Source organism: Anomaloglossus baeobatrachus, chromosome 5 (assembly GCF_048569485.1).
Source record: "Anomaloglossus baeobatrachus isolate aAnoBae1 chromosome 5, aAnoBae1.hap1, whole genome shotgun sequence".
NCBI lineage: Eukaryota > Metazoa > Chordata > Amphibia > Anura > Aromobatidae > Anomaloglossus > Anomaloglossus baeobatrachus.
In genome coordinates, this window is record NC_134357.1 from 195,898,821 (window position 1) to 195,926,036 (window position 27,216).

Here is a 27,216-nt window from a genome sequence, read left to right on the forward strand (position 1 = left end):
ACCTGAATTCTGGAGATCAGCCTGGCCTGTCCGCAGCTGTCATGAACTGAACCACAATCGCCGGGGAATCAATCACTCAGCACTCGCGGTTCAGTCCTGCAAACTCTAAGATCAGTCTAGGCTGCAGGTGAGAGCTCCGGATTGCAATGCAGGTAACTGAATCCAGGCCTGGCATTACTGGAGATTCCTCCGGTAGCCATTCCGACGCTCTACCCTTCTGTCTGTCTATCTATCTATCTATCTTTCTATCTATCTATCTATCTATCTATCTGTCTATCTATCTATCTGTCTATTGTAAAAATACAGCTCACTCAGACACAAGAGGCAACTTTAAACAAAACGTCCAGGTTGGTTTATTTAAACTTCATAAAGTGAGCCACAAGCCAGGGAAGTAAATGGCCTTCCTTTGCAGGAAAATAGGATATATAGGGATATATAGTCCTCCCAAAGGCACTATACTGTTAAACCAGCACACAAATCCAAGCATGGAGATTTAACACAAGAGGATTTTTACATCCACACACAGACAGCTAATGAATCTACCTGGACTTCTTTATGTCCACCCTACCATACCCTGCAGTGGGGATATGTGAGCAGCCAGTCCCACTCATTTCTCTGACTGCTCATAAGCCTGAATGTTGTCAGCCCAATAACCCTCTCAGTACTATATGTGATGGAGCTAGCTTTCAGGCTTACATCACAGAGGATAACCACCCCTGTGATACATATCTCCCCTCCATGATGTGTCTTTGTATCTTCCACCATTAAGCAGTAGACCCTTGACGGCACTTCCACATTGCCATGCAGTTGCTTAGGCCTATGCTATACATGAAATTTTAAGTGCTGAAGTGCTAGGAACCACCTGGTCACTTGGGTATTACTCCTTATTTTTTCTCTCATTCATCATAGTCTGACACCAACCTAAATTTCCTCAATAATAGATAGCATCTTAAAGTGTCCAATGCTCATTTGATGGCTAAACACTGCTTCTCCCTGATGGAGTATTTCTTACAAGAAAACAGTTTCCTACCCAGATACATTATTGGGTGTTCTTCGCCGTTCACTTCTTGAGACAGATGGCACCTAACTCGACCTTTGTCGCTTTTGTCAGTACCACAAATTCATTATTGAAGTCCGGTTCTACCAACACAGGCTATTTACACAGAGCTATCTTCAGTTCTTATAAGGTAGTCTCCACTTGTGGAGACCATTTGGCTATAGCCGACTTTGTGACCTTGTGGAAGTCGGTCAGGGGGTGCGGCTACTATGGTGAAGTTTCGGATGAAGCGCCGGTAGTAGCCCACGATGTTCAGGAATGCCCTAACTTTTTTTTTGAGAGCGGTTGTGGCGACTTCTGGATAGTGTCCATCTTATTCATTTGGGGCTTGTTATCGCCTTTGCCCAAGACATAGCCTATGTATCAGGCTTCTTCCATCCCAAAAGCACATTTCTTTCGGTTAAGGAAAAACCCCACCTTCCTTAATGCATCCAATATCACCTGGACCTTGCCTAGATGGCTTCCCAAATCCTGGCTGAAGATCACAATGTCATCCAGCTAGGTCACTGCATATTTCTTGTGGGGAGCTATGATTCGGTCCATAGCTCTTTGGAAGGTGGCTGGAGCTCCTTGCAGCCCAAATGACATCAGGATATACTAGAAACACCCATATGGCATTTAAAATGGCTGCCTTCTCCCTGACATCTTAGGAAAAGGAAATCTGCCAATAGATTTTAAGAAATCTGGGGTGGTGATGTAGCAGGCTTGTCCTAGCCTCCCAATTAATTCATCTGGTACTTGTTGCAGAATCGTCATTATCCATCCGGATTTGGCACAAAGACAATGGGACTCGATCAGCCACTCTTAGACTACCCAATCACTTCTAGGTCCAACATCTGCTTCACCTCCTTCAAGATTACCTCACGGTGGGCCCCGGGAATCAGATATGGCTTTAAAGTCACTCAGACTTGAGGGTCTATGAGGAATTCATTTTCTATGACCTGAGAACAACCTGGCAGTTGTGAGAACAAGTCTCTGATCCAGTGAAGTAATTCTCGACATTGCTGCTTTTGAGCAGATGACAGCGTCTCTGCCACTTTGTCAACTTCCACATTGTTTTCCAACTTAGTCACCAAACACTGAGCTACCACATGTTCCCTATCTCGCCATGGCTTGATTAAATTGATGTGGTACACCTGGTAGAGGTTCCTTCTCCCTGGTTGGTGGATTTTATAATTAAGTTTGCCCTAAAATTTGCCCTCAATAAATCTTAGCTTATGTCCACCATTCCATACCTTGGGGTAGAAATATGTTAGCAGCCAGTCCTACCCATCTCTCTGACTGCTTGTAAGCCTGGCCCTTGTCAGCTATACTAACCCTATTCGTTCTTTTGTACTGGTGCGAGCTTCCAGGCTTTCATCACAGAGGTTAACCACCTTTGTGATACATATCTTACCTCCATGACATGTGCGGCGGCCATTTTACTCTAACTATCTTGTATCCTGTTTAATTCCCTTACTTGCATACTGTTATTTGAAGACTGTCAATAATACCTGCATATAGCTTCTCCATGGTCAGCGCTGCAAATGGTTTTTTTTCCAGATGTAGTCAAAGCATCTTCCCTCTTTGTTTGTTATCCTTGGAAACTGCTTCAATCTAATTTGATGAGCAGTGGTGGTAAAATGATCTTATTCCTCTCAACTAATGGTTCTGCAATTACATTATTTTCTATTCTTTTCTCCTCCTACCTTGTGTTCTCTCAGAAGCCACTGTTTTTTCCCCCAGTGCTCATTTTTGATCTACAATCCATGAGATAAAACAGAGATACTTAGTGCATCCACTCTAATATCCAAGGAGAAGATTCACCACCTTTAGATACACACACTAATTCCTTTACTCTTTTGCGATAGTATGTGATTTTGATTTTATAGTAATACCCCTGTAGAGGAAAAAATCCCAAACTCAAATGTGGGAGCTGTTCATTATCTCAAAAAGTAGAGCTGCTACAAAAAAAAATTACATATTCTGATTCAGAGGACTGATTATACCTAAAATCTATCCTAATACCTGAGGCACCAACATTTTTCTTTTCATTAGTACCCCGCAGTATAATATGTCTACTTTTTCTGATTTAGAGCTAAACGATCCCCTACATAGATATGCTACATGCTAAAATTCTGGCAGTATGCAGCTGCCACTAAGGATTCTCTGATCTTTTCATTGTGAGGATAGTGTGAAGCTAGTCCAATAAAATTAAATTGAAGTAATAACTACCACCAAAATTCAGCCACTGCTCCAGGACTGCAATCCAATTGTCTGTTTTGCAGCCGAAGTAATGAGGTTGAATGACCTGATTGCTGAGGACATTTATTAACTACAAGACCAGGTGACTAGCAGTCAAGATGTCGTCCCCTCTCATCTGGCAGAGACTGTGTCATCAGAGTGGCTATGCCGGTGTGGGGGTGTCAAGCATGGCCTGCTTTTTACTGTTCATTTATAAAAAAAAAAAATATAACAAAAAAAAACAGAAAACAAAAAGCCTATGTTTATTCATTATATATTGTACCATCATATTTGACGTCACTTTAATTAGATCATCTGCCACAATTGAAGCTTACAATGTAAATTATCTATCACTATGTATTTGGAGTGTGGGAGGAAACTGGAGAACACAGAGGAAACCCATACAAACTCCTTCAGATGTTTTCCTTGATGGAGTTTGAACCCAGAAACCCAGTGATTCAAACCAGTGCCACAAAGCAACTAACTGAGGCACCCCTAATTATAATAAAACAGTATGCAATAAGCTCCTAAACGGACCTGTCATGTATGTTGAATATAGAGTTTGATCTGTGCTCAGGAAGGTACAGAGCCAGAGGAGCTGGACAGACTGATGTTCATTCCTGTTGGAAATGTTTCACTAAACCTTGATTTTATTCACTAAAATCCTTGGTACTTGTCTGTAGTAGTCCAGTGGGTAGTCCTACTCAGTGATTGACAGTCTTCCCTATATCACTGTAAGCTGAAATAGCTATCAGTCACTGAGTAGCACCATGCATACAAACATCAGGAATTTCTGTGAATAAAATCTTTTCTCACAAACCTATATATCATGCTGCTCATCATCTCCTTCTTTATACCATACTATCTGCAGATTGGACTGTGCAATGTGACAGGTTTCCTATAAGACAAGGTGGAGGTCTAGTTCATAAACAAATGAATAATAACAACATAATACATAATTATATTATATTATATGAAAGAGCAGATACTTAAAAGAAGATGTGTACTGAAACATGACCCAGCAGTGATAATGTGACTATGTACAAGAATTTACAACCCACCATACTAAGAAAGGACCCACTATCATTTATTTTTTAGTTCTTTTTACTAAGAACTTGTATTTGTGGTGATGAACAATACAGGACTATAATATACTAAAAAAGAGAACCAACCAGTAGGTTTTTCTCTTATGAAGTACAGACTCTGGTACACTGGCGCTCGGATGCTGATTCAAAGCGTGCCTTCAGTTTAGAGATTGGAGGATTGATTGCAGAAAAATTCTTTATCAAACCATCAGGAATTGCATCATTGGTGCAGTGGCTTGAGTATCAGGGCTGCACATTGTGGGTCGGGTCCTCTGAAATGATTTTTTTCTCCTGTCTTGCCTCCTTTTCTGTATTAAAATTTTGTGCCGCCATCACCTTATGCATGCGCATTGTAAGGTGTGACATTGTTTTCAATAAAATGGCGCCGAGATTGACGTATATGCGTACGTCGATCTCCGGCGTCATTTTACTGGGTACACTTGTGAAGATCACTATAAGCGGCAACGGCGCATGTGCTGATGAAAAAAATTCAGTCTGCACATGCGCAACTCCCACTCATATTCATCTTCACAGTGTCTTCAATAAAATGACAGCGGTGATCACAGTACACGCATTTGCCAATTCCGGGGCCATTTTATTGAAGGCATTGTCACATTAGCAATGTGGAGGCGCCGCCAACAGTGCCAACGGCGGTGGCAGCAAGACATTTAAATACATGAAAGGAGTAAAGGCAGGAACAATCATTCCAGAGGACCCGACCCACAAAGTCCAGCCCTGATGCTCAAGCCACTGCACCAGTGATGTCATTTTGGTTTGATAAAGGATTTTTCTGCAATCAAGCCTCCAATCTCTAAACTGAAGGTATGATTTGAATCAGCATCCTAGCACCAGTATGGCATGGCCTGCTCTTTATATGTGAAAAATTTAGGGTTGCTTCCTTGTCAGATGCTACTGTTACTTCTCCTGGAAATGTATGAATAAATTGACAATTGATAGTTACCATTTACCTTGTTAATAATGTGAAAATGCACATCCCATTGCCCTTTGATATTGATAATAGCAACATTCAGACAGTCATACATTTCCAGGGGGAATACGAGAGGAACACATTATTTGCTAAAAAAGGAGAGCTGCTGCAACCTCTTGAAATGACATTAATTCCTGACTTTTCTTTTGGGGATGACATAGCTCTTCACTTCTTCAGAAACATACTGTATAAACTAATGGTTCAAAGGTTAATCATCATCTATAAAGGAACTTAAAAGGAGAAATAAGTCACTGTGAATGCTAATAATTGCTGTCTTTTTCTCTCTTTCTACCCACGTGTCCCTACATTATTTACCTTATTTGCTGCCTTGGAACAATCTGTGATTAGTTATGTATTGTGAGTACATACAGAGTTTTCTGTAGTGGGCCAGTGACTCACTTAAGCTATGAGGTCTTTGTGGGCCTAATAGCTGCAGACACGTTGTAGTATATGTGTTACATCACTAAGGTCCTGTGCATGAACCTCCACATCTTATCCAGTTGTGTAATGTGACTGTGTACAAAATACAGCAGTTTCTTATGGAACACATGGAAATGTTATAGGACATTTATTGTAGGGAGCTGAATACTAACTAAAACCTGCAATACGTTGGATTATAGAATGGGCAATATCCAGTGAATACCTTTGTCCCTGATTCATAAACCAAATAGCATTACTGGAGGTCAGTGAGACTACTAACATCAGTAATTGATACATAATGGTGCACTTAAAATAGGTTGTCAAGTTTTGGATACAGTCTTCTCAAATAGGCTTCAATAGCATAGTTACATAAAGGAAGTTTCTAACATAGGGGTTCCTCCAGCAATGATTGGAAACCCATTCTAGGCAGAACTCTAGCAGACAATCCTTCATTAGATTCTGGATGTGAGGTGTACTGCCCCGGCATCATCTGCATAGTGCGCATGTCATCAATGTTGGCAAAGGAGAGTCCCGGACTCATCTCTAGTAACTTATAAGCTCCTAAAGGAAACCTGTTGCCCAAACCATGAGCATTAAGAGTCAGAGCCAGACTGCGTCGGGTATGTTTTACTTTACAATCAGTTATGCTTCAGAGAAAACATGATGTGAAAATCCGGCTCTACATTCACAAAGGGCAGAGACCTGTCAATCAACTGGAGCAAGTCAGGGGCTGGACTAGTTATGTCTCTCCCTATGGCTGGCTTTGTAAACTAGATTTTGTTTGAAACACCACAGTGTTTTCTTAGAAAAACATTCCTAGCTGTAGTTGCACAGCCAGACTTTGCTTCATAGTGCCTGTGGTCTGGCAGCATGAATCTGATAGCAGATTCTCTTTAATGCAGGAACACCATTTTTGACATGGTCATGTTTGGAAGATTTAACCTCCGCTGCATACCGACATGTTATTGGTTTAGTGGGGCAAAGCCTAGTCACAGGTTTTCTTTAAAAGTCCCTCCATACAGACTACTGCTTTTCATTGAGATGGATTTATTTTATGCTAGAAAGAGATTACATTTTTTGCCATTTGTCCATATAACTATTCATATTCTGGTGGATGATTACCATATACTTTAGTAATTGGTATGATTGTATGAATTCCCCATACAAAACCCTCTCAGGATATACAAGTCTAAGTAAACAGTGCCATGCAGTCATTTCTGTTTAGTTTTCCTACCTTCAAATGATTTATGTTGCATGGACTTTAGAAGCTGTTTCAGGTCTTTTCACCAACTTTTTTATGTTGCACTGGGCACATAATGTAATAGTGGCTGCAGAGCGGAATAAAATGCTTTGGTTTTCTTTGAAATTGTCTCTCCAGTAAAGGAGACAAACTCTAGCACAGCGCCACCTATTGGAAGTAGCGATCCTAAAAGTCACAAGTGGATTTTTGACAATCCTTTGCAATATGACTAAGGATATATAAGCCAGATCAGAATCCCAATTTGCAGACACGGTGTTTCGGGGTGCTTGCCCCTCGTCAGTGCAAAGTATGGGGGTGTCTGATCTGGCTCATGAGAAAGCTATGTGGGGACCACGGGGGAACACTATTCTCCTTAAGGAGACTTTGCAAGCCAGTCTGGCTGCCAGGTAAGGGGACTTATAGCTGCAATGCCCCTAAAATTCCACGGGGGAACACTATTCTCCTTAAGGAGACTTTGCAAGCCAGTCTGGCTGCCAGGTAAGGGGACTTATAGCTGCAATGCCCCTCTGGGAAATATTCAAATTGTCTCTCCAGTAAAGGAGACAAACTCTAGCACAGCGCCACCTATTGGAAGTAGCGATCCTAAAAGTCACAAGTGGATTTTTGACAATCCTTTGCAATATGACTAAGGATATATAAGCCAGATCAGAATCCCAATTTGCAGACACGGTGTTTCGGGGTGCTTGCCCCTCGTCAGTGCAAAGTATGGGGGTGTCTGATCTGGCTCATGAGAAAGCTATGTGGGGACCACGGGGGAACACTATTCTCCTTAAGGAGACTTTGCAAGCCAGTCTGGCTGCCAGGTAAGGGGACTTATAGCTGCAATGCCCCTAAAATTCCACGGGGGAACACTATTCTCCTTAAGGAGACTTTGCAAGCCAGTCTGGCTGCCAGGTAAGGGGACTTATAGCTGCAATGCCCCTCTGGGAAATATTCAAATTGTCTCTCCAGTAAAGGAGACAAACTCTAGCACAGCGCCACCTATTGGAAGTAGCGATCCTAAAAGTCACAAGTGGATTTTTGACAATCCTTTGCAATATGACTAAGGATATATAAGCCAGATCAGAATCCCAATTTGCAGACACGGTGTTTCGGGGTGCTTGCCCCTCGTCAGTGCAAAGTATGGGGGTGTCTGATCTGGCTCATGAGAAAGCTATGTGGGGACCACGGGGGAACACTATTCTCCTTAAGGAGACTTTGCAAGCCAGTCTGGCTGCCAGGTAAGGGGACTTATAGCTGCAATGCCCCTAAAATTCCACGGGGGAACACTATTCTCCTTAAGGAGACTTTGCAAGCCAGTCTGGCTGCCAGGTAAGGGGACTTATAGCTGCAATGCCCCTCTGGGAAATATTCAAATTGTCTCTCCAGTAAAGGAGACAAACTCTAGCACAGCGCCACCTATTGGAAGTAGCGATCCTAAAAGTCACAAGTGGATTTTTGACAATCCTTTGCAATATGACTAAGGATATATAAGCCAGATCAGAATCCCAATTTGCAGACACGGTGTTTCGGGGTGCTTGCCCCTCGTCAGTGCAAAGTATGGGGGTGTCTGATCTGGCTCATGAGAAAGCTATGTGGGGACCACGGGGGAACACTATTCTCCTTAAGGAGACTTTGCAAGCCAGTCTGGCTGCCAGGTAAGGGGACTTATAGCTGCAATGCCCCTAAAATTCCACGGGGGAACACTATTCTCCTTAAGGAGACTTTGCAAGCCAGTCTGGCTGCCAGGTAAGGGGACTTATAGCTGCAATGCCCCTCTGGGAAATATTCAAATTGTCTCTCCAGTAAAGGAGACAAACTCTAGCACAGCGCCACCTATTGGAAGTAGCGATCCTAAAAGTCACAAGTGGATTTTTGACAATCCTTTGCAATATGACTAAGGATATATAAGCCAGATCAGAATCCCAATTTGCAGACACGGTGTTTCGGGGTGCTTGCCCCTCGTCAGTGCAAAGTATGGGGGTGTCTGATCTGGCTCATGAGAAAGCTATGTGGGGACCACGGGGGAACACTATTCTCCTTAAGGAGACTTTGCAAGCCAGTCTGGCTGCCAGGTAAGGGGACTTATAGCTGCAATGCCCCTCTGGGAAATATTCAAATTGTCTCTCCAGTAAAGGAGACAAACTCTAGCACAGCGCCACCTATTGGAAGTAGCGATCCTAAAAGTCACAAGTGGATTTTTGACAATCCTTTGCAATATGACTAAGGATATATAAGCCAGATCAGAATCCCAATTTGCAGACACGGTGTTTCGGGGTGCTTGCCCCTCGTCAGTGCAAAGTATGGGGGTGTCTGATCTGGCTCATGAGAAAGCTATGTGGGGACCACGGGGGAACACTATTCTCCTTAAGGAGACTTTGCAAGCCAGTCTGGCTGCCAGGTAAGGGGACTTATAGCTGCAATGCCCCTAAAATTCCACGGGGGAACACTATTCTCCTTAAGGAGACTTTGCAAGCCAGTCTGGCTGCCAGGTAAGGGGACTTATAGCTGCAATGCCCCTCTGGGAAATATTCAAATTGTCTCTCCAGTAAAGGAGACAAACTCTAGCACAGCGCCACCTATTGGAAGTAGCGATCCTAAAAGTCACAAGTGGATTTTTGACAATCCTTTGCAATATGACTAAGGATATATAAGCCAGATCAGAATCCCAATTTGCAGACACGGTGTTTCGGGGTGCTTGCCCCTCGTCAGTGCAAAGTATGGGGGTGTCTGATCTGGCTCATGAGAAAGCTATGTGGGGACCACGGGGGAACACTATTCTCCTTAAGGAGACTTTGCAAGCCAGTCTGGCTGCCAGGTAAGGGGACTTATAGCTGCAATGCCCCTAAAATTCCACGGGGGAACACTATTCTCCTTAAGGAGACTTTGCAAGCCAGTCTGGCTGCCAGGTAAGGGGACTTATAGCTGCAATGCCCCTCTGGGAAATATTCAAATTGTCTCTCCAGTAAAGGAGACAAACTCTAGCACAGCGCCACCTATTGGAAGTAGCGATCCTAAAAGTCACAAGTGGATTTTTGACAATCCTTTGCAATATGACTAAGGATATATAAGCCAGATCAGAATCCCAATTTGCAGACACGGTGTTTCGGGGTGCTTGCCCCTCGTCAGTGCAAAGTATGGGGGTGTCTGATCTGGCTCATGAGAAAGCTATGTGGGGACCACGGGGGAACACTATTCTCCTTAAGGAGACTTTGCAAGCCAGTCTGGCTGCCAGGTAAGGGGACTTATAGCTGCAATGCCCCTAAAATTCCACGGGGGAACACTATTCTCCTTAAGGAGACTTTGCAAGCTGGTTTTCTTTGTAAATTTCGCCTCTCCATTTTGGAGATATTATGTAGCAATGAGTTGATTTTTTAACCTTCAAGTGGGTGTTATCATTGTTTTCAATGGGGACGTGTACTTATGCCTCCTGTATGATGCTGGCCAGTCATAAGCAGGGATTAATACATAACGGTAAAAGAACACATCTGCACCATACAACATGTTTTTCACTGTGTTAAATGTACAATGTCATGTAACCCTGATCTTCTGGTCCAACCTACTGAATGATTAGAAAGTGCTGGGAGTAGAGCCCATATGACTAACACCTTTCAGATAGGGTTCTGGCAGTCAGTGTGGGGGAAGGGCAACAAAGCTGAGCTTAGATGCGTCACGTTACAAACCCTTCTATCAGTTTTCCTCTTCTCATGGTACTGTCACCTTTGCTGTACTGCTCCTCCCCATACAATGTCTGTCAGTATCACACTTGTGTCTGCTGTGCTCACTTCCACTTGTAATGGCTCTGCAGTGAGAAGAGAGTAGGTTGAAATTATAAGTCTCACACACTACTAGCATCCTTGTTCTGTATTACACTTGTGTGAAATATAATCACACCTTTTTCTGATCTTATTACAGAGTGAGAACAAGGTGCTTTTCATAAAAAAGATAAGTTTGATTGCTGACACTAGAACTCTCATCTGTAGGTAGGCATTGTTGGGGGAGGGGCAGTAAAGCAAAGGTGACCATGCTATGAGAGGAGGAGAACTGATAAAAAGGTTTGTAATATGGCACAGATAAACTCAGCTGTCCGGCCCCTCCTCCCACACTGACTGTGGGGTCCTTATCTGAAAGGTGTTAAGGTACCATCACACTAAGCAACATCGCTAGCAACATCGCTGCTGAGGCACAACTTGCTAGCGATGTTGCTTAGTGTGACATCCAGCAACAACCTGGCCCCTGCTGTGAGGTTGTTGGTTGTTGCTGAATGTCCTGGACCATTTTTTAGTTGTTGCTCTCCTGCTGTGAAGCACACATCGCTGTGTATGACAGCGAGAGAGCGACGAACTGAATGTGCAGTGAGCAGGGAGACGGCTTCTGCGGACGCTGGTAACCAATGTAAATATCGGGTAACCAAGAAGCCCTTTCCTTGGTTACCCGATATTTACCTTCGTTACCAGCGTCTGCCGCTCTCAGCTGTCAGTGCCGGCTCCCTGCTCCCTGTACACGTAGCTGGAGTACACATCGGGTAATTAACCCGATGTGTACTGTGGCTAGGAGTGCAGGGAACAGGGAGCCGGTACTGGCAGCTGAGAGCGGCGGACACTGGTAATGAAGGTAAATATCGGGTAACCAAGGAAAGGGCTTCTTGGTTACCCGATGTTTACCATGGTTACCAGCGTCCACAGAAGCCGGCTGCCTGCACACGTAGCAGAGTACACATCGGGTAATTAACCCAATGTGTACTGTGGCTAGGAGTGCAGGGAGCCAGCGCTAAGCGGTGTGCGCTGGTAACCAAGGTAAATATCGGATTGGTTACCCGATATTTACCTTAGTTACCAAGCGCAGCATTGCTTCCACGTGTAGCGATGCTCCAGCGATCCCTGCCAGGTCAGGTTGCTGGTGGGATCGCTGGAGCATCGCTTAGTGTGACATTTCACCAGCGACCTCCTAGCAACTTACCAGCGATCCCTATCAGGTTGTATCGTTGTTGGGATCGCTGGTAAGTTGTTTAGTGTCACTGGGCCTTTAGTCATCTATAGTCCACTCCCAGCACTTTCTAATCACGCAATAGGTAGGAGATCATAGCTGAGTCATTACATATCACTCACTGAGAAACGTAACCTATGGGGGCAATGTGTTCTCTCTCTATTATGTTGCTGCCTGCTCATGGTTAGGCAAGTTCTTACAGAGAGTATTGACACGGCCCCCGGAGAAAACTGTCTGATAACACCCACATGAACATGAGGTAAATTAACTTATTAGGTGCCAAATACTTTTATTGCTTATTACCAGAACAGTGAGGCGACAATAATAAAAATAGGTTTACTTCACTCTGCAGCCACTATTGCATCTCGGGTCCGGTTCGACATGAACAAATGGATGACAGGTCATCTTTAAAGAGACTCTCCATCAAAATTAAAAAAAAACATCCCTGTAATACTGCAGCCTGAGATTGGGAGTGTCCTGGTTTGACAACTGCTAAGCTACTTTTCTTCATTCCTTTGGTCAGCACAATGCTAATCCACCATTTGGATGAAGAGTTAAGTCATGTCTAACAGTTTGGTAATTAGACAATAGTCGGGGTTTATGTCCTTACCAACCAGTTTGTCTAAGATAACTCAAGTCTTCATTATTAATAAAAATTCCCTCTGAACTGGGGTTGGAAAGCAAGAAACAAGTAGGCTTAGTAAAAGTCAACTATATTTTTTATTTCTTTTTCTTATTCATTAAGCATAAATAAGTAAATAAATAAGTAAAGCATACAATAAAAGAGTTTATACTTAGCAAACAGAAATGTGCCATACCCTAAAATATAATATCTTAGAAAAGAAATAATGCTAATAAAAAGTATGATAGAATAGGCATGTCATGCTGGGTTAAAGGATGTGCTATATGTAAGTGGAAGTAGAGGTATACCTTATTTTCCCTTATTTCCATGGTACCTGCACATGCCTTTACCAGATGCACTGCTGTATTTTTGTAGTCAAAAACCAAGCCTTTTTGTGAAACTATTCCTTGTTGTTGTGTCTATACATGTAATTCTGTATCTGGTCAGCTTGTGATATGTGCTGTATAATGATGTTCTGTCCTATCACATTATTAATCTGTAAATTCGCTGTCTAAATGTAAATGTAGTGTTTTTGTGCTTGTTCCATTTATTCGTCATTTATAATGGCTAGTTGCAGGAATCAAATCAATAATTATAGTGACTTCAGTTTGTCAAAAAAAAAAGAAAATCATACTGAATCAGTGTGTATACTCTTATTTATTGTTGTATGTTCATTATGTCGTCCACACATCTTAGCTTGGTATTAGTGCTAATGTATGCAGCTAAGCTTCTGCAATGTCTACATATTCTAACATTTATGCTGGCCTGAAATTGACTGTCTGTATCTCTTGAGGTAGTGAGATATAGTGTAAGTATATGTCATATATCAAATTTATTGCATAAAATCCGTTGATTAAGATTGTGCATTGATGCCCCTTTTTAGATTATTTTTTACTAAAATTAATTTGTACATTAAACAAGAAACAACAGTGTAGGGCGATTCATTTTATTACTAGAAGGATCCCCCAAAAAGACTGATGTCGGAGAGTTCCTGTAATTAGCTGTAATCGGAAAATGAATTTCCCTAATTGTTTTTTTTTAAAGATAACTGAAGATAATTGAAGTGTCTTCTGCTCTATTTTAGCTTTGTATTACATAATTATTCCATCATAGATGAAAATTGTGTTTACCTTAAAGGGAGAATGTGACATGTAAAAATGCTCTTAACTTGCAGATATGGGGTTAATCTGCAGGATAATAGCACTCTAAACCTGCCCGGTGCCTGCACATTGAACTCAGCTGCTGGGAGGAAATAAACTTTAATTCTCCTGGCTGCGTTCCGGTTTCAGTCGTGGAGGTGACGCAGAAGCGAGTTTAGTCACCGCTCTGTGTATGGAGAGCAGCGACTATAGCCACACCCCTCACACTGACCGACAGCTTCCTCTAATGCAGAGCAGCTGAACACATGGCAGCACCTCCTCCATGACTGAAACCGGACTGCGGCCGGGAGGATTTAAGCTCTTTTCCTTCTGGCAGCGGGGTTTAATGTGCAGGCACCGGGCAGGTTTAGAATGCTATTAATCTGCAGATTAATCCTATATCTGCAGGTTAATAGTATTTTTCCATGTGACAGGTTCCCTTTAATACAGAAACAAAAACATCTACCTCTAATACTAAATAAATGTAGGGCACTCTTAACATACTAAATTGTCACTATTCCAGCCTATATTGCATTTGAAAATTTTCAGTGAAGACACAGGTTAACATCAAAAATAAGTTAAAATTAGATTCTAATGTGCAATTCTGAGTAATCTTTAAAGCACGACTCTAGCCTATTTTTTTATTCTTTTAATGGACATCACGTAAGTAAAATACATGCAGTTACATACTAACAGGTCGGCGTCTTCATCTGTTTTCAGCCCCACCAGGCTATAGAGACCTGTTCTGAATTTCCATAGACTAGCATTGAGAAGTTTTCAAAAAGGGACCTCCACTTCACATCGCAACCACTCTGTGATTTGGTAGGTCCAAACCACAGTCACATGGTTCCAGAGCAAGGTTGGAAACAAGTGAAGACGGTTACCCGTGAGTATGAGGCTACATGCATTACACTCATATAAGTGATCCTTAACAAAAGTCATGCACTCCGCTCTGTGGTGATGCCTGCACAAAAAACCTCTGCAGTTAGTGTGTCGACCAGGGCTATGGGGTACTCGGTCCCGGGCCATATATTTACGGGGATGCTGTGTCACGCGTGAATGCTGGTCGTTCCCCAGTTCCGTGACCCTGGGGACGCTTTTTAATGAGGAATATTTACAGGGGAGATTAAAGTCATTGGTGTGACGCCACCTGCGGGTTGCGGTCAAGATGGTAAGACCGCCGCTGGGGAGTTGGTTACCCATAGGGCTGGTGGTAATGGAAGCTGTGGTGGTAGGCCCTCCGCAGGTAGGGCTGAGCCCCGATAGATGGTGGAGACTTTCGCCGAAGAAGGGAGGCCACACCGTGGGCTGTAAGTTAACAGTCTTTACTCACAGTTGGGCCCTTGGACGGCTGGTTCAGGTCCCTGTATTTCCAGTGCCAGTTTGATGACTCGGTTGCTCTGTCCCTGGCACCCTCAGTGTGGTTGGGTCCCCATAGCTTGGAGCTAGTTTGGGGCCCGACTGTCCTTTCGGCAGTCTCCTCATCCATACAGCGGGCAGTGTGGACCCTGTAAGTCCGGTCCGTGTCCCGAACCCTGATCCTCCCGTTAATGCTGATGCCCCCGGATCTGTGGGTCAGTGAGGTCCATGAAGATTCCCTCACAGTGCAGGTAAATTGCCAGGCCGCGTAAAGCTGACACCTGACCTAGTGCCCTGTTCCCCGTCAGTGCGCTGGTCCCAGTGGTACTCGGGTGTACATATCCTGGCGACCACTCTCTTGTGCCCCCGGGTCACCATTACATGACCCAGCTCTAGGCATGTCTCTCTCCTTGACTCTCTACTCTAGACTGCTCACTGTCCCCTCCCACCAGACTGTCTAGTTCCCTGGACTGGCCCCGCCTTCTAGGTGGCCATTTCTTTGATATCTGACTAGGCAATTACCCCTGGTGTGGCGTGGGAACTGGGATTTTTGTGTGTGCAGATGTCACTGGCACTGGTGTTCTAGTTCCCTGGGGGTATTCCCTGCATCCTGGTCAGGATGCAGTACCTAGTAGTGCCCTGAGTGGTTCAGGGGTGCTAAATTCCACCTTAGTGAAACACAGCACGTCCTCGGGCTGTAAAAAAGAATAAAGGTTTAATGAACATAAAACATAACATTCTTCCTTCACAGGGGAGGCATTTCTTGAACATCGCACTGAGCATTTCCCCCCATCAACCCACCACCCAAAGGTCCTGGACGCAGAACCCTCTAGGAGGAAGGTCACCGGTCTCCTTGGTGACCCTGGTCTCGGCCTACTCCACCGCACACCTTTCCTCCAATCTTCCTCTCCTTGGTGACGGTATCAGTGTCCTGATGGCAAAGATATACTCTGGGATGCACAACTGGTGCAACATATTTACATTGCGAGAGTTCGGGTCATTCCCAGTCCAATGACCAGTGGTCCATTTTTATATTAACTTTTCAGGTATTATGCAGGGTCATGCAACTTTTTCAACATTATTTATAAAACAGCAACAACTACTGGGGTAGCCTGGTTCAGCTACCACAGCGTAGATGAACTTGGAAATGGCAGAGGAGTAGGAGGAGTGGGGGCTGACAGTTCTCGGATCTTCTTAACATCTAAGGCGTACCAGCCCCGCTCTCCATGGTGTCGGGTGTACGTGACCACGTCACCCAGGTCCAGGTCATGGTCTGGATGTCCCTTTTGCAGGTAGTCTAATATATCCTGGCAGGATACAAATATTCCCGCATGCATGCCGGGCTCCTTGATGTAGCCCCAGCTCTTCTGCTGGTCAAATCTGTCCACGGTGCCCTGCTACCAGACCCTATAGGCCCCTCAGCTGGGTCGGCGCAGGCTCTGCTTCTCTTGCTAATTGCGGGCCTCCACCTTTCTTCCGCCTGGTTGCCCGCTCCTGCCGCTCCCGGGCCAGTGGCTGGATGGTGGCCTGACAGGCTTCGAGGACCTCCTCATCCACGACAGCCCGTTGTGCAGTGATAGCCATGCCGCATGCCGGCTGGAACACCAGGCTCCCCGAACCCAGAACAGTCTGCATCCGGATCTCCATCAACGGTTATCTGCTCAGCTTGGTCACCGGCGACTCCTCTGGTTCGTCGGGTCTTCCAGGGCTGCATCCTGCAGCATGGCCTGGTCTGATCTGGCCGTGGACAGATGTGTTGCGGCCTGGTCTGGTCTGGCCGTGGATGGAGGCATTGCGGCCTGGTCTGGTCTGGCCGTGGATGGAGGCGTTGCGGCCTGGTCTGGTCTGGCTGTGGACAAAGGTGTTGCGGCCTGGTCTGGTCTGACTGTGGACGGAGGGTCCGGTGATACCGGCTGGTCAGCGGTTAGGGGTGGTACAGGTTCCCCTGCCATGGGGACTGGTGGGGCCAGAGAGGCTTGCACTCTTACCAGCTACCGACACTTCTCCTCATAGAGGGATCATTCTTCTTGGGCGAGCACGGTCACCACCATCCCCATCATCTCCGAATGCCAGTCCTCAATCTGCTGGATCATCTGTGCCCATATCTGCAGGCACAGCCACCCCAACTCCTCTTCGAGCCAGGGTAAGGTTCCGCGGCCGTACCGCTCTGGTCTCCGGTCCGGGGGAGCATCCTGCCTTTTGCGGGTTTAATAATCTCGCCATCCAGAACTGCCATCCCTCCAGCGCACCAGGGTGTATTCTGCCAGCGCCTTTTCTGGCTTCTTGTAGTTAGTTTCGCTTTTGCATGCTGCACACTCCCAGGGGCGGAGTCAGCTTTTCGCACGCTTTTGCCACAGTGATGGCGCAGACAGTTTTTTAACAGACTTAAAAATGGCGGTAGTTTTTGCACAAAACAGTCCATAAGGCGCACGTCACCCGGGTTAATGGGCCTAATCCATATCCTGTTTGTGACGCCAGGAAAAAGCTGTGTCGACCAGGGCTATGGGGTACTCGGTCCCGGGCCATATATTTACGGGGATACTGTGTCACGGGTGTATGCTGGTCATTGCCCGATTCTGTGAACCTGGGGACGCTTTTAATGGGGAGTATTTACAGGGGAGATTAAAGTCATTGGTGCGATGCCACCTGCGGGTTGCAGTTAAGATGGTGAGACTGCCGCTGCTGAGTTGGTTACCCCTAGGGGTGGTGGTAATGGCAGCTGTGGTGGTAGGCCCTCCGCAGGTAGGGCTGAACCCCGGAAGATGTATGGTGGAGACTTTCGCCGAAGAAGTGAGGCCACACCGTGGGTTGTAAGTTAACAGTCTTTACTCACAGTTGGGCCCTTGGACGACTGGTTCAGGTCCCTGTATTTCCAGTGCTAGTTTGATGACTCGGTTGCTCTGTCCCTGGCACCCCCAGTGTTGTTGGGTCCCCGTAGCTTGGAGCTGGTTTGGGGCCTGACTGTCTTTTTGGCAGTCTCCTCGTCCGTACGGCGGGCAGTGTGGACCCTGTAGGGCCGGTCCGTGTCCCGAACCCTGATCCTCCCATTACTGCTGATGCCCCCGGATCTGTAGGTCAGTGAGGTTTGTGAAGGTCCTCTCACTGTGCAGGTAAATTGTCAGGCCGCATGAACCTGACACCTGACCTAGAGCGCTGTGCCCCGTCGGTGCTCTTGTTCCAGTGGTACTCGGGTGTACCTACCTTGGCAACCACTCTCCTGTGCCCCAGGTCACCATTACATGACCCAGCTCTAGGCATGTCTCTCTCCTTGACTCTCTACTCTAGACTGCTCACTGTCCCCTCCCACCAGGCTGTCTAGTTCCCTGGACTGGCTCCGCCCTCTAGGTGGCCATCCCTTTGGTGTCTGACTAGACAATTACCCCTGGTGTGGCGTGGGAACTGGGATTTTGGTGTGTGCAGATGTCACTGGCGCTGGTGGTCCAGGTCCCTGGGGGTATTCCCTGCATCCTGGGGAGGACGCAGTACCTAGTAGTGCTCTGAGTGGTTCAGGGGCGCTACATTAGCACAAGCAGGACTGAGCTAGGTTTGATTTCTGCTGCTGATGGATTAGTGATGCAAAACTGCAAAAGTAGCACTCTGTTGATGCATGTGGTAGAATGTAATCCTCCTCCATGAGCAGGCAGAGCTGAACACAGGACTGTTGATCTGGTGAAACCCAACTAACAAATCAGTTAAGCAGAAACACACGTTTCTAGAAAATAAAATCAAGCTGATAGACTATTGGACAGGATCATACAGTGAACAAAAGAATAGAATGTATTCTAAACCTAGATGAGCTTGATAATGTGCAAAATATCTTGCATGTCACTCTCCACAAGGAGAAACTGTACCCCTTAGATCCCAGTCTTAGCCTCTCACATTGCAAAATCAGATCTGAACAGGGGCAATACCCTCTGCAAATTGACATTTTGGTTTGGCTTTCTATCCTAAGGGCGGCTTTGCACGTTGCAACATCGCACGTGCGATGTCGGTGGGGTCAAATCGAAAGTGACGCACATCTGGCGTCACTTTCGACATCGTAGTGTGTAAATCCTAGATGATACTATTAACGAGCGCAAAAGCGTCGTTATCATATCATTGGTGTAGGCTCCGACTTTTTTAAAATTACGCTGCCGCGACAGGTACGATGTTGTTCCTCGTTCCTGCGGCAGCACACATCGCTGTGTATGAAGCCGCAGGAGCAAGGAATATCACCTTACCTGCCGCCGGCGGTTATACGGAAGGAAGAAGGTGGGCGGGATGTTTACATCCTGCTCATCTCTGCCCCTCCGCTTTGATTGGCCGCCTGCCGTTTGACGTCGCTCTGACGTTGTACTACCCGCCCCCTTAAGAAGGAGGCAGGACGCCGGCCAGAGCGACGTCGCAGGACAGGTGAGTGCATGTGAAGCTGGCGTAGCAATAATGTTCGCTACTCCAGGAATCACAAGATATCGCTGCTGCGATGGGGGCGGGGACTATCGCGTGCGACATCGCAGCAACGTCGCAACGTGCAAAGCCCGCCTAAGTCTTATGTCAAAGCTTTATTAACCAAAAAAAGGGACCAAAGATCCATATCTGTTTAAGCTTAAGGCAGCGCAGATCCCACCATGTTACTCATATATAAAACCAAAAGAGGTGTTTCTGCACATAAGGACTTATCAAAAATTCATACAATATCCATCATGATTAGAAAAAATATCAAATTTTATTCAGTCATAATTGAAGTACAATAGTATATTATTTTATTAAATGCTGGTATACACAGAATTTAAAAGAACCCTACCCCATAAAAACAAACAAAGAAACAACTGGTGCGTTGTGGAACAGTCATAATATCAAAAATTCATATATCATACATACATATAAGTTCCTGGGTATAAGTAGGCAAGGGCGCATCCAATGATTGCCCACAGCTATATTAAAGTGCCACTTAAGCTCAAAAAGTTTAACTCTTAAACCTGCAGTTTGCATTTCATGTTGCGGCCAGATCTATAATTCATAACCGTATGGGTGGAATAAATAATAGAATTAAGCTGTTTTTTAGTTGACAAAATTAATATATATATCATTTATGGGAAACAAGACACAATGTTCAAAGGCAATATATATATATAGTTCAATCCAATACACAGGGGCACAAGGCTTCCTGTTAGAGGTAAAGGGATTTTCCAAATATTAATGAAATTGTGTTATTACACAGGATAAATCCCAACATTCAAAGATATTTTATCAACCTGATATTTGCCTTTCTAATCATGATGGATATTGTATGAATTTTTGATAAGTCCTTATGTGCAGAAACACCTCTTTTGGTTTTATGTCAAAGCTTGTTAAAGTTAGTATTGCTACTTTCAATAGATGGCACTAAAGTTCAAGTATTCTCTGTGTGAAGAGACAATTTTCATATTAAACATTTGTGGCACATGCAGCTGAATTTAGCACAGTATTACAGAGCTGTGTTGGAAGCCTGTACAATTTTACATATTCATCAGTCAGCTGCCTTTCATCACAGCTCTGAGCCATCAACAGGTGAATCTGCAGCACAGAGGAGAAGCAGGGTGCTACAGAAAAGTATAGTTTTAGCAGTGTAAGAATAAGACAACCCATTCAGCTATGCGAAGCTGTAAGCGCAAAGGAACAAATGGAGATGAAAAAATACTCACAAAGTTACAAGAAATAATATTTATGCTGAGCTTAATCTGTAGGTTAGTAATATGTATGTATTTACTGTGCTTTGTGAAAACTGATGGGATTGTGGGAATAAATAATCTTTTAAGGATTTCACATCCTTTCACACTGAGCAGCGATCACTTGAATGAGCGTTGTTTACTCTTCATTGCTCAGCGAAAACTGCAATTAAACAGCACATGAGAAAACACTCATTTGCAACTTTAATGCAGGCATAGCAATTGTTGAGTGACAGCATAGCCTTCATGTAAACACTAAACAAAATACTAAGAAAGAGGGGTGACTAATGAATCTCCATCATTATCAGGTTATGGCCACATGCTGTGGCTATCTGCGTGGCCAAAACTCTTCCCTCTAGAGCACTCTCCTACCCAATGGCCACTTTATTTTTCTTGTATGGTGTAGCTACTGGCTGCCATGGGTGAGTGTAGCTTTGGATGCACAGTCAGTTGAGTTATATGCACTTTCCCTTATTATTACAAGCAAATGAAGTAAATGTGCGACTATTCACTTTCTATATTATTGGTATTTATGTGAGTAGCAAGTTGCTTTGGAATTTGTGTCCACCCAGAGGATGGGGCTTTCAAATTATCATCCACGTGCTGTGGTTCTTTTCCATGAATGAGTACTTTACCTGCTGTGCAGATTTCTTAATCCCCAGCATGTACATTTCTATTGCAGTTTTATTGTAGAACTTGCTTATTGAGTTCAATGGGAGTCAGTCTCCATAATAAAGACAAATTGTTGCCAGTTGACACTGTTCCCATCAAAAACTGCAAAGAACACTTAAGGTAAAAAATCTTTTTAACCTCTTCAGAGAACACTTCAGGGGGGGTTATAGAAAACTCCTCTTCCTAAGGCTTCTTTCAGACGTCAGTGATTCCGGTACATATGTGCTAGTTAGGAGACATGTCCGTTTTTGTTCTGGCATCTCTGATGTCCCACGGACCAAATGCCTGTGTTTTTCACTGATGTGTGAAACAGGCTTAAGCTACAGTTTGTTTTTCTTTACTCATCCTTCCCGAGTCCAGGTTTGATCCATGAAACACATACCAGAAAGACACCTACATTGAAAAGGAAATGATTTTTATACCCACCTCCAGCGACGCTGTCTCCAGCCTCTGCTGGCTGCTGCTTCCTGTCCAGCTAATTACTGTCATGCATTTGCATTTATGCATGGCACAGCAACCCGGAAGTAGCTGCAGAGGTGACAAAGTGGCGTCCGGAGGCAGCATCGGGAGACTTCAGCACCATGGACAACAGGAGCGGGGACAGGTGAGTTTATCTCCATCTGCAATCACGGAGCACAAATCACAGATTGCACATGGAAAACTTACGTGTGCCATGAATCTTGGCACACGGAGGGACATATGCGTTTTTTACATGTCAGTGAAAAACGGCTGTGTTTTTCACTGATGTGTGAAACAGACCTAAGCTACAGTTTGTTTTTCTTTACTCATTCTTCCCGAGTCCAGGGTTGAGTTTCCATTGCTGCTCATGGATCTGTTATTTTCTGCAGCATTGACATCAAGTCATTGGCGCAAAAGCCAATAAATGAGCTCAGTGACTATGTCCAAGTTGATGGCACAAGCTGCTCAGAGCCGCCAAGTACATTTCCTGGCTACTGTGCTGTCCATGTGATGTAACAAACACTGGGATCAGTGGCAGAGCCTCAGTGCTGGACCCAGGTGGTCAGCAGAACACAGTTTTCTTTAAAGTGCAGCTTGGGGAGACGGATGTTCCCGAAACTGGAACATCTTTTTGAGAAAAAGAAAAATCCCTCCAAAATACTCTCCCAAAAATGAGTGTTCCTGAAGTTGTTTCTGCTTGAAAAAGTCTCAGGCCCTGATTCATCATTGCCTTTGTCTAGTTTATGTGTCTTTATTTCTATCCAATTAATTTTTCTATTGTGCATTTTTTATGTCTACTTTATATGTGCTCTCCTGTTTTCGGCTGATTCATCAATAGTGACTTTAAAATAGTTGCAAAATTTGGCAAAACTTTACTCCAGCCCACCCCATTGAGTGATTTTTTTTTAGCATGTTATTTTCAAAGTTGCATCTTTTGAGAGATTTTGAAAAGGATGCAACTTTTCAATAAAAAAGTTTAAAAAATGGTTTGACAGAAAAGAACCCCTTTTTTTACTTTATAACAAATTTATGAATCCCATGCAGCATTGTTATTGATTTTTGATCAATAAATGTCAGCAAATTTCTGATGGCAAAAAAAGGGCCCCCCACAAGTGATGTATCGGGGCCATGGTCTTTGAACTTCCCAGAAAATTCTGAGTGCACATAACTGTCACAGTGTGGCTACAGATGTCACACCAGGAACAAAGAGACTCCTAGCCGGTGGTGCAACACAGCATGAACATCTGGGTAATGTCACGCTGGGAGAGAAGAGGATCCTCAGAGAGCGATGCACACCAAGGGTACACTAAGGAAACAATGTAACATTAGGCCCTTGTGCAAGGGAGAGAGGAGTAAGATCACCTCTTAACACTCACCTGAGGCCAATCCCTGCACTTCCTAACATCACTTGTCCAGGTCCTTTTCCTCATACGCTGGTCACGTGCCTAGGTCCTTGCTGATCCTAAATTCACCCTTACTAGTGAAGTCCAGCAATATGCTAGTCTCTTTACTACAATGAGACAACACGAGGAAGGGAAGACAAACAGGTGAGGAAAGACATAACAAAAAGCACTCTTTGCAATCCTCCATAGGAAACTTTGCAGCTGCAATAGTAATGACACCACAGCTATACAGCAACAAGCTCCTTCAACATGGTCAATATAGCAATGAGCTATAGCTGGCATATGGAGCACTGAGGAGCAGATATTTTCATCAGAAGGGAGTGGCTCCACTTGAGGTTACAACTAACTGTTAGAATACTGCAGGATAGAAATGCACTTTAACCCCTTCAATACCAGATGGAATTAAATACCCTCGATCTCAGGGTAAATGACAAACGGACACTAAAGGTGTGTGATCCACAATACATTATGACCTTCTTACTCCAGGTCACCTTTAGATCAAATCAGGTTGTGACAATAACCTAATATTGGTAAACGTTTTAGAAGAGGTGCAGGTAAAATATATCTTTGTACCGTGTTAGACAGTAGAGGTACTGTTAGCCATTAAAAGGTATCAACCACTGAGGGCTTCAGTTCTTTTAAACAATTTTTTAGAAGAGGTAAGTATTCTTTGCTTTTTTGTTAACTTGATGTTAAATATGCATGGAAATTAGCACAACATGTTGCAATTTTCCCTGCAGGCACTTGTGGATTTTCTGTGGGCATTTTCTGCAGCAAATCTGGTACATGTGGATTTTCCCTAAGTTTTAAATTCATTTTATATTTGCATACACAATACATTGCTGTCTCCAATTTTACTTCTTGAGGAATTTAAGAATTATGGTAAAGCATCTATAGGACATAACATGGCCCGCAGACATTGGTTCTGACACTTTGTCTCTTCTTTATGAATAGAAGAATATAGTAACAATGATGGCAAGAAGCCTGCTGCAGGCAATTTAGTTTTACTGTCAGCTATTAAGCTATGTCACTTACATTCTTATATGCAAAGTATATTATATTCATATTTTGTTACATATAGTTTAGAATTATCAATGACATGCAGTGTAAATGATATTTTACTATACTGCATATTTTAAATAATGCTTTTGTATTTTAGTCATGAAATGCTTAGGTGATACAGTATCAAATGTCTCCACTGCCCTTTCCACCCTTACCTCTATTCTTCCTTATTGTCTGCATCATGCTCTTCTTACAGCCTACTCAAGGTGTATTAAATGTTTTCTCACATCTGCTATGAATAACTAGTGAACTCTTGAACATTTTAGTGTCTCACAATGTGTTCAGCAATAAGGACGATAGGTACTGATCTTGCAGCCATAGGGCATTTCTGGGGTCAGCAGTGACAACATGACATCTATGTACCTGGGTGTCCTACCTGCTGCTTCTTGTCTCGTGTCTGTTTTGTGCTTCCATGGTCTGTACTTTTGTTACTTTGTAATCTCGTGTTTGTTGGAGACCCATGTGTACATTGCTGCCTCTTATTTTTGTAACAAGTCTAGTGAAATTAGCAATATAATATTAAACAGTTGTTGGACAGTCATGCCCCAAAACAATATGCATAGCTTTTTTTGTTGTGTCGCCAGCTTAATGTTTGTTCATGTCATCATTTGTTTGAATGCTGTACCTTTTTGTCCTGCTTAAGTTTTTTGAGGCCGGAAAATGTAAACTGGAAACAGAGTTGTAACAGAATGAATTCTCTTGCTATTGTTTGGGGAGAGGGTGATCTATAATGGTGAACAGCGTCTCTAGTCTTTCACAGTATGTTCTACAACATATCTGCGTTGTAATAAATACAACACATTATCTATTGCTTATTGTAGAAACTTTGCTTTTCTCTGAAAATCCAACATTTTTATTACTATGGATCAATTAAAAGTAAAATTGTTGTCAAATAAAATTAAGCCTTTGGCCTGTGATGTGGAGCAAATTTTATAAAGTGATAAATATAATCACTGATCACATACTGTGCAAAGTCCTGGAAGCCTGGGGGTGCATTTACACTGGCCAATTATGGCGAACGAGTGTTACTAGGAGTGCTTATTGCCTGATAAAAGGATAGTATAAACAGGCTGCTGATGACCTGATGAACGAGCAAAGTTCACAATCGTTGGGTGAAGTGACTATTAAGCAGGGTATAAAATTGTGTTTAAACAGGACTTGTGCCACTGAGAACACTGACAATCTATGCACATATAAAGATCTTCCACCAATAGTTCTGAGTGCATGAGATGTGAGGTCAGTCTGTGTCTATTAAATGACTGCTGAATAGCCAATATACAGCTGATCGACGATCATTAACGGAACAAAACAGCGAGTATGAATGCACCCTTATACTGTCCACACATCCCATCGTGCAGAGGGCAGATATTCTGCTAGAAGTTGAAGGCAAGATGTAACGGGATTTAGTTGCATGTACCTGCATGTTGACGCATGACAACTTTAGCTTTTCGTTATAGCTGTGAGGTTTGCTCGTATGCTTCAGTGTATGGTATCACTATAAACCAATGCATTTTTTTAATGCATTTTAATCTAAAACTCCATTACTTAGTTACAGTTTCATTACCAAGTCATGTCTGTTAGGCCAAGTTCTCTGCAGGCCTCTTGGAAATGCCAGCCACAAGAAAGATTTGCTTTGACCAACACAGAATTAAATTATTCCAATTCATCTCTTTGATGTGATGGTATAAGAGTAATTATTTTCTGTAACATGATGCGTGAATCTTAGATTCATTTGACACATTTAGTAATGTAACATTGTTTGGGTTGTAAGTAATTTTCCCATCTCTTTTTTCTTCTAACTTGTTAATGAAGATCAACTGTTTATTTACAAACAAAAATAATTGCATTACTATTTCCAGATTCAATTGTTTTCCAATTAAAGATATATCTTTTCTATACTGCTACACATATTGATTAATTCAGTTACTTTGAGGTTTTTCTATGTACTTTCCAAACCTGCAATACAGCCATGGTGGCCAGCCTTTCGAAGACTAGTTCTGCTGATTCCCTCTGTCTTATCATTAAGAATAAGAACTGCTTATCGTGCATATTCCATCATGTCAAAGCTGCCTTGAGAATCCTGCCCTTTGCATACAATTCCCTTTGTCACAAATAGATAGTCTCCTGCTGATCATAACTGCATTGAGCTGCATCTTGTGTCCAATTATATATACATGAATATATATATATATAAGTGTCTTTCTTTCTGTACCCTACATTAATCTACCACTCTTCCTCTCCTTTCCCTTTCATTATAACCATGATTTTAGCCAAGATGTCCATCCGCAAGAGGCTGATACAGGCATGTTGTTTGGGGTGCTCTGAGATAGACTGCACTTGCATGTCAGGCACTATACGTAGTAACATGGGAACCCTTGAACGAGCCTTCCCACTCTCTCCTGTCTCTGTTAATGATTTCTCCACCAATTTTCGTGGCTGTAAGTTTTAACCATGCTGTTCCATGTATTGTGCTTTATGTGTGTACCTGTGTATGCGTGTACCTGTAATGCCGCCATGTCTTGTGCTGTGGTCTGTGTTCCCGTGGCCTTATCAAAGTTCTTATGTCATTTATTGCAGAATAACTAAACATTCTTTTTTTACAGAAAGGTAGTTGGTGGAATACTTTGTGGCAAGGGCTAATGCTTATTTTGACTATTTAATTTCTGTTTGTGGGAGGAAATATTAGCTATAAGCCATTATGTTAAAGAACACAAATGTAGGGAGCATGAGATGCTGCTGTGCTTGGTCAGGTAATGTTACCCATTTGCTGCTTTGTGATGTCTATGATGCTTCTGTTGATATATTGCCTGCAAC

The 27,216-nt window shown here is 43.6% G+C and overlaps 1 protein-coding gene across 12 annotated transcripts in view; it reads left to right on the forward strand.

Annotated features, from left to right (window-relative positions):
- KCNMA1 (potassium calcium-activated channel subfamily M alpha 1) overlaps positions 1-27,216 on the forward strand; it is a 1,029,133-nt gene that overhangs the window by 829,031 nt on the left and 172,886 nt on the right. For 7 of the 12 annotated variants that reach the window (XM_075349081.1, XM_075349079.1, XM_075349082.1 and 4 more), the window contains one exon: positions 26,673-26,840. The exons of the other annotated variants lie outside the window; for them this stretch is intronic. In XM_075349081.1, coding sequence (XP_075205196.1) covers positions 26,673-26,840 — 168 coding nt within the window. The remainder of the gene's footprint in view (positions 1-26,672; positions 26,841-27,216) is intronic. 12 annotated transcript variants of the gene reach the window in all.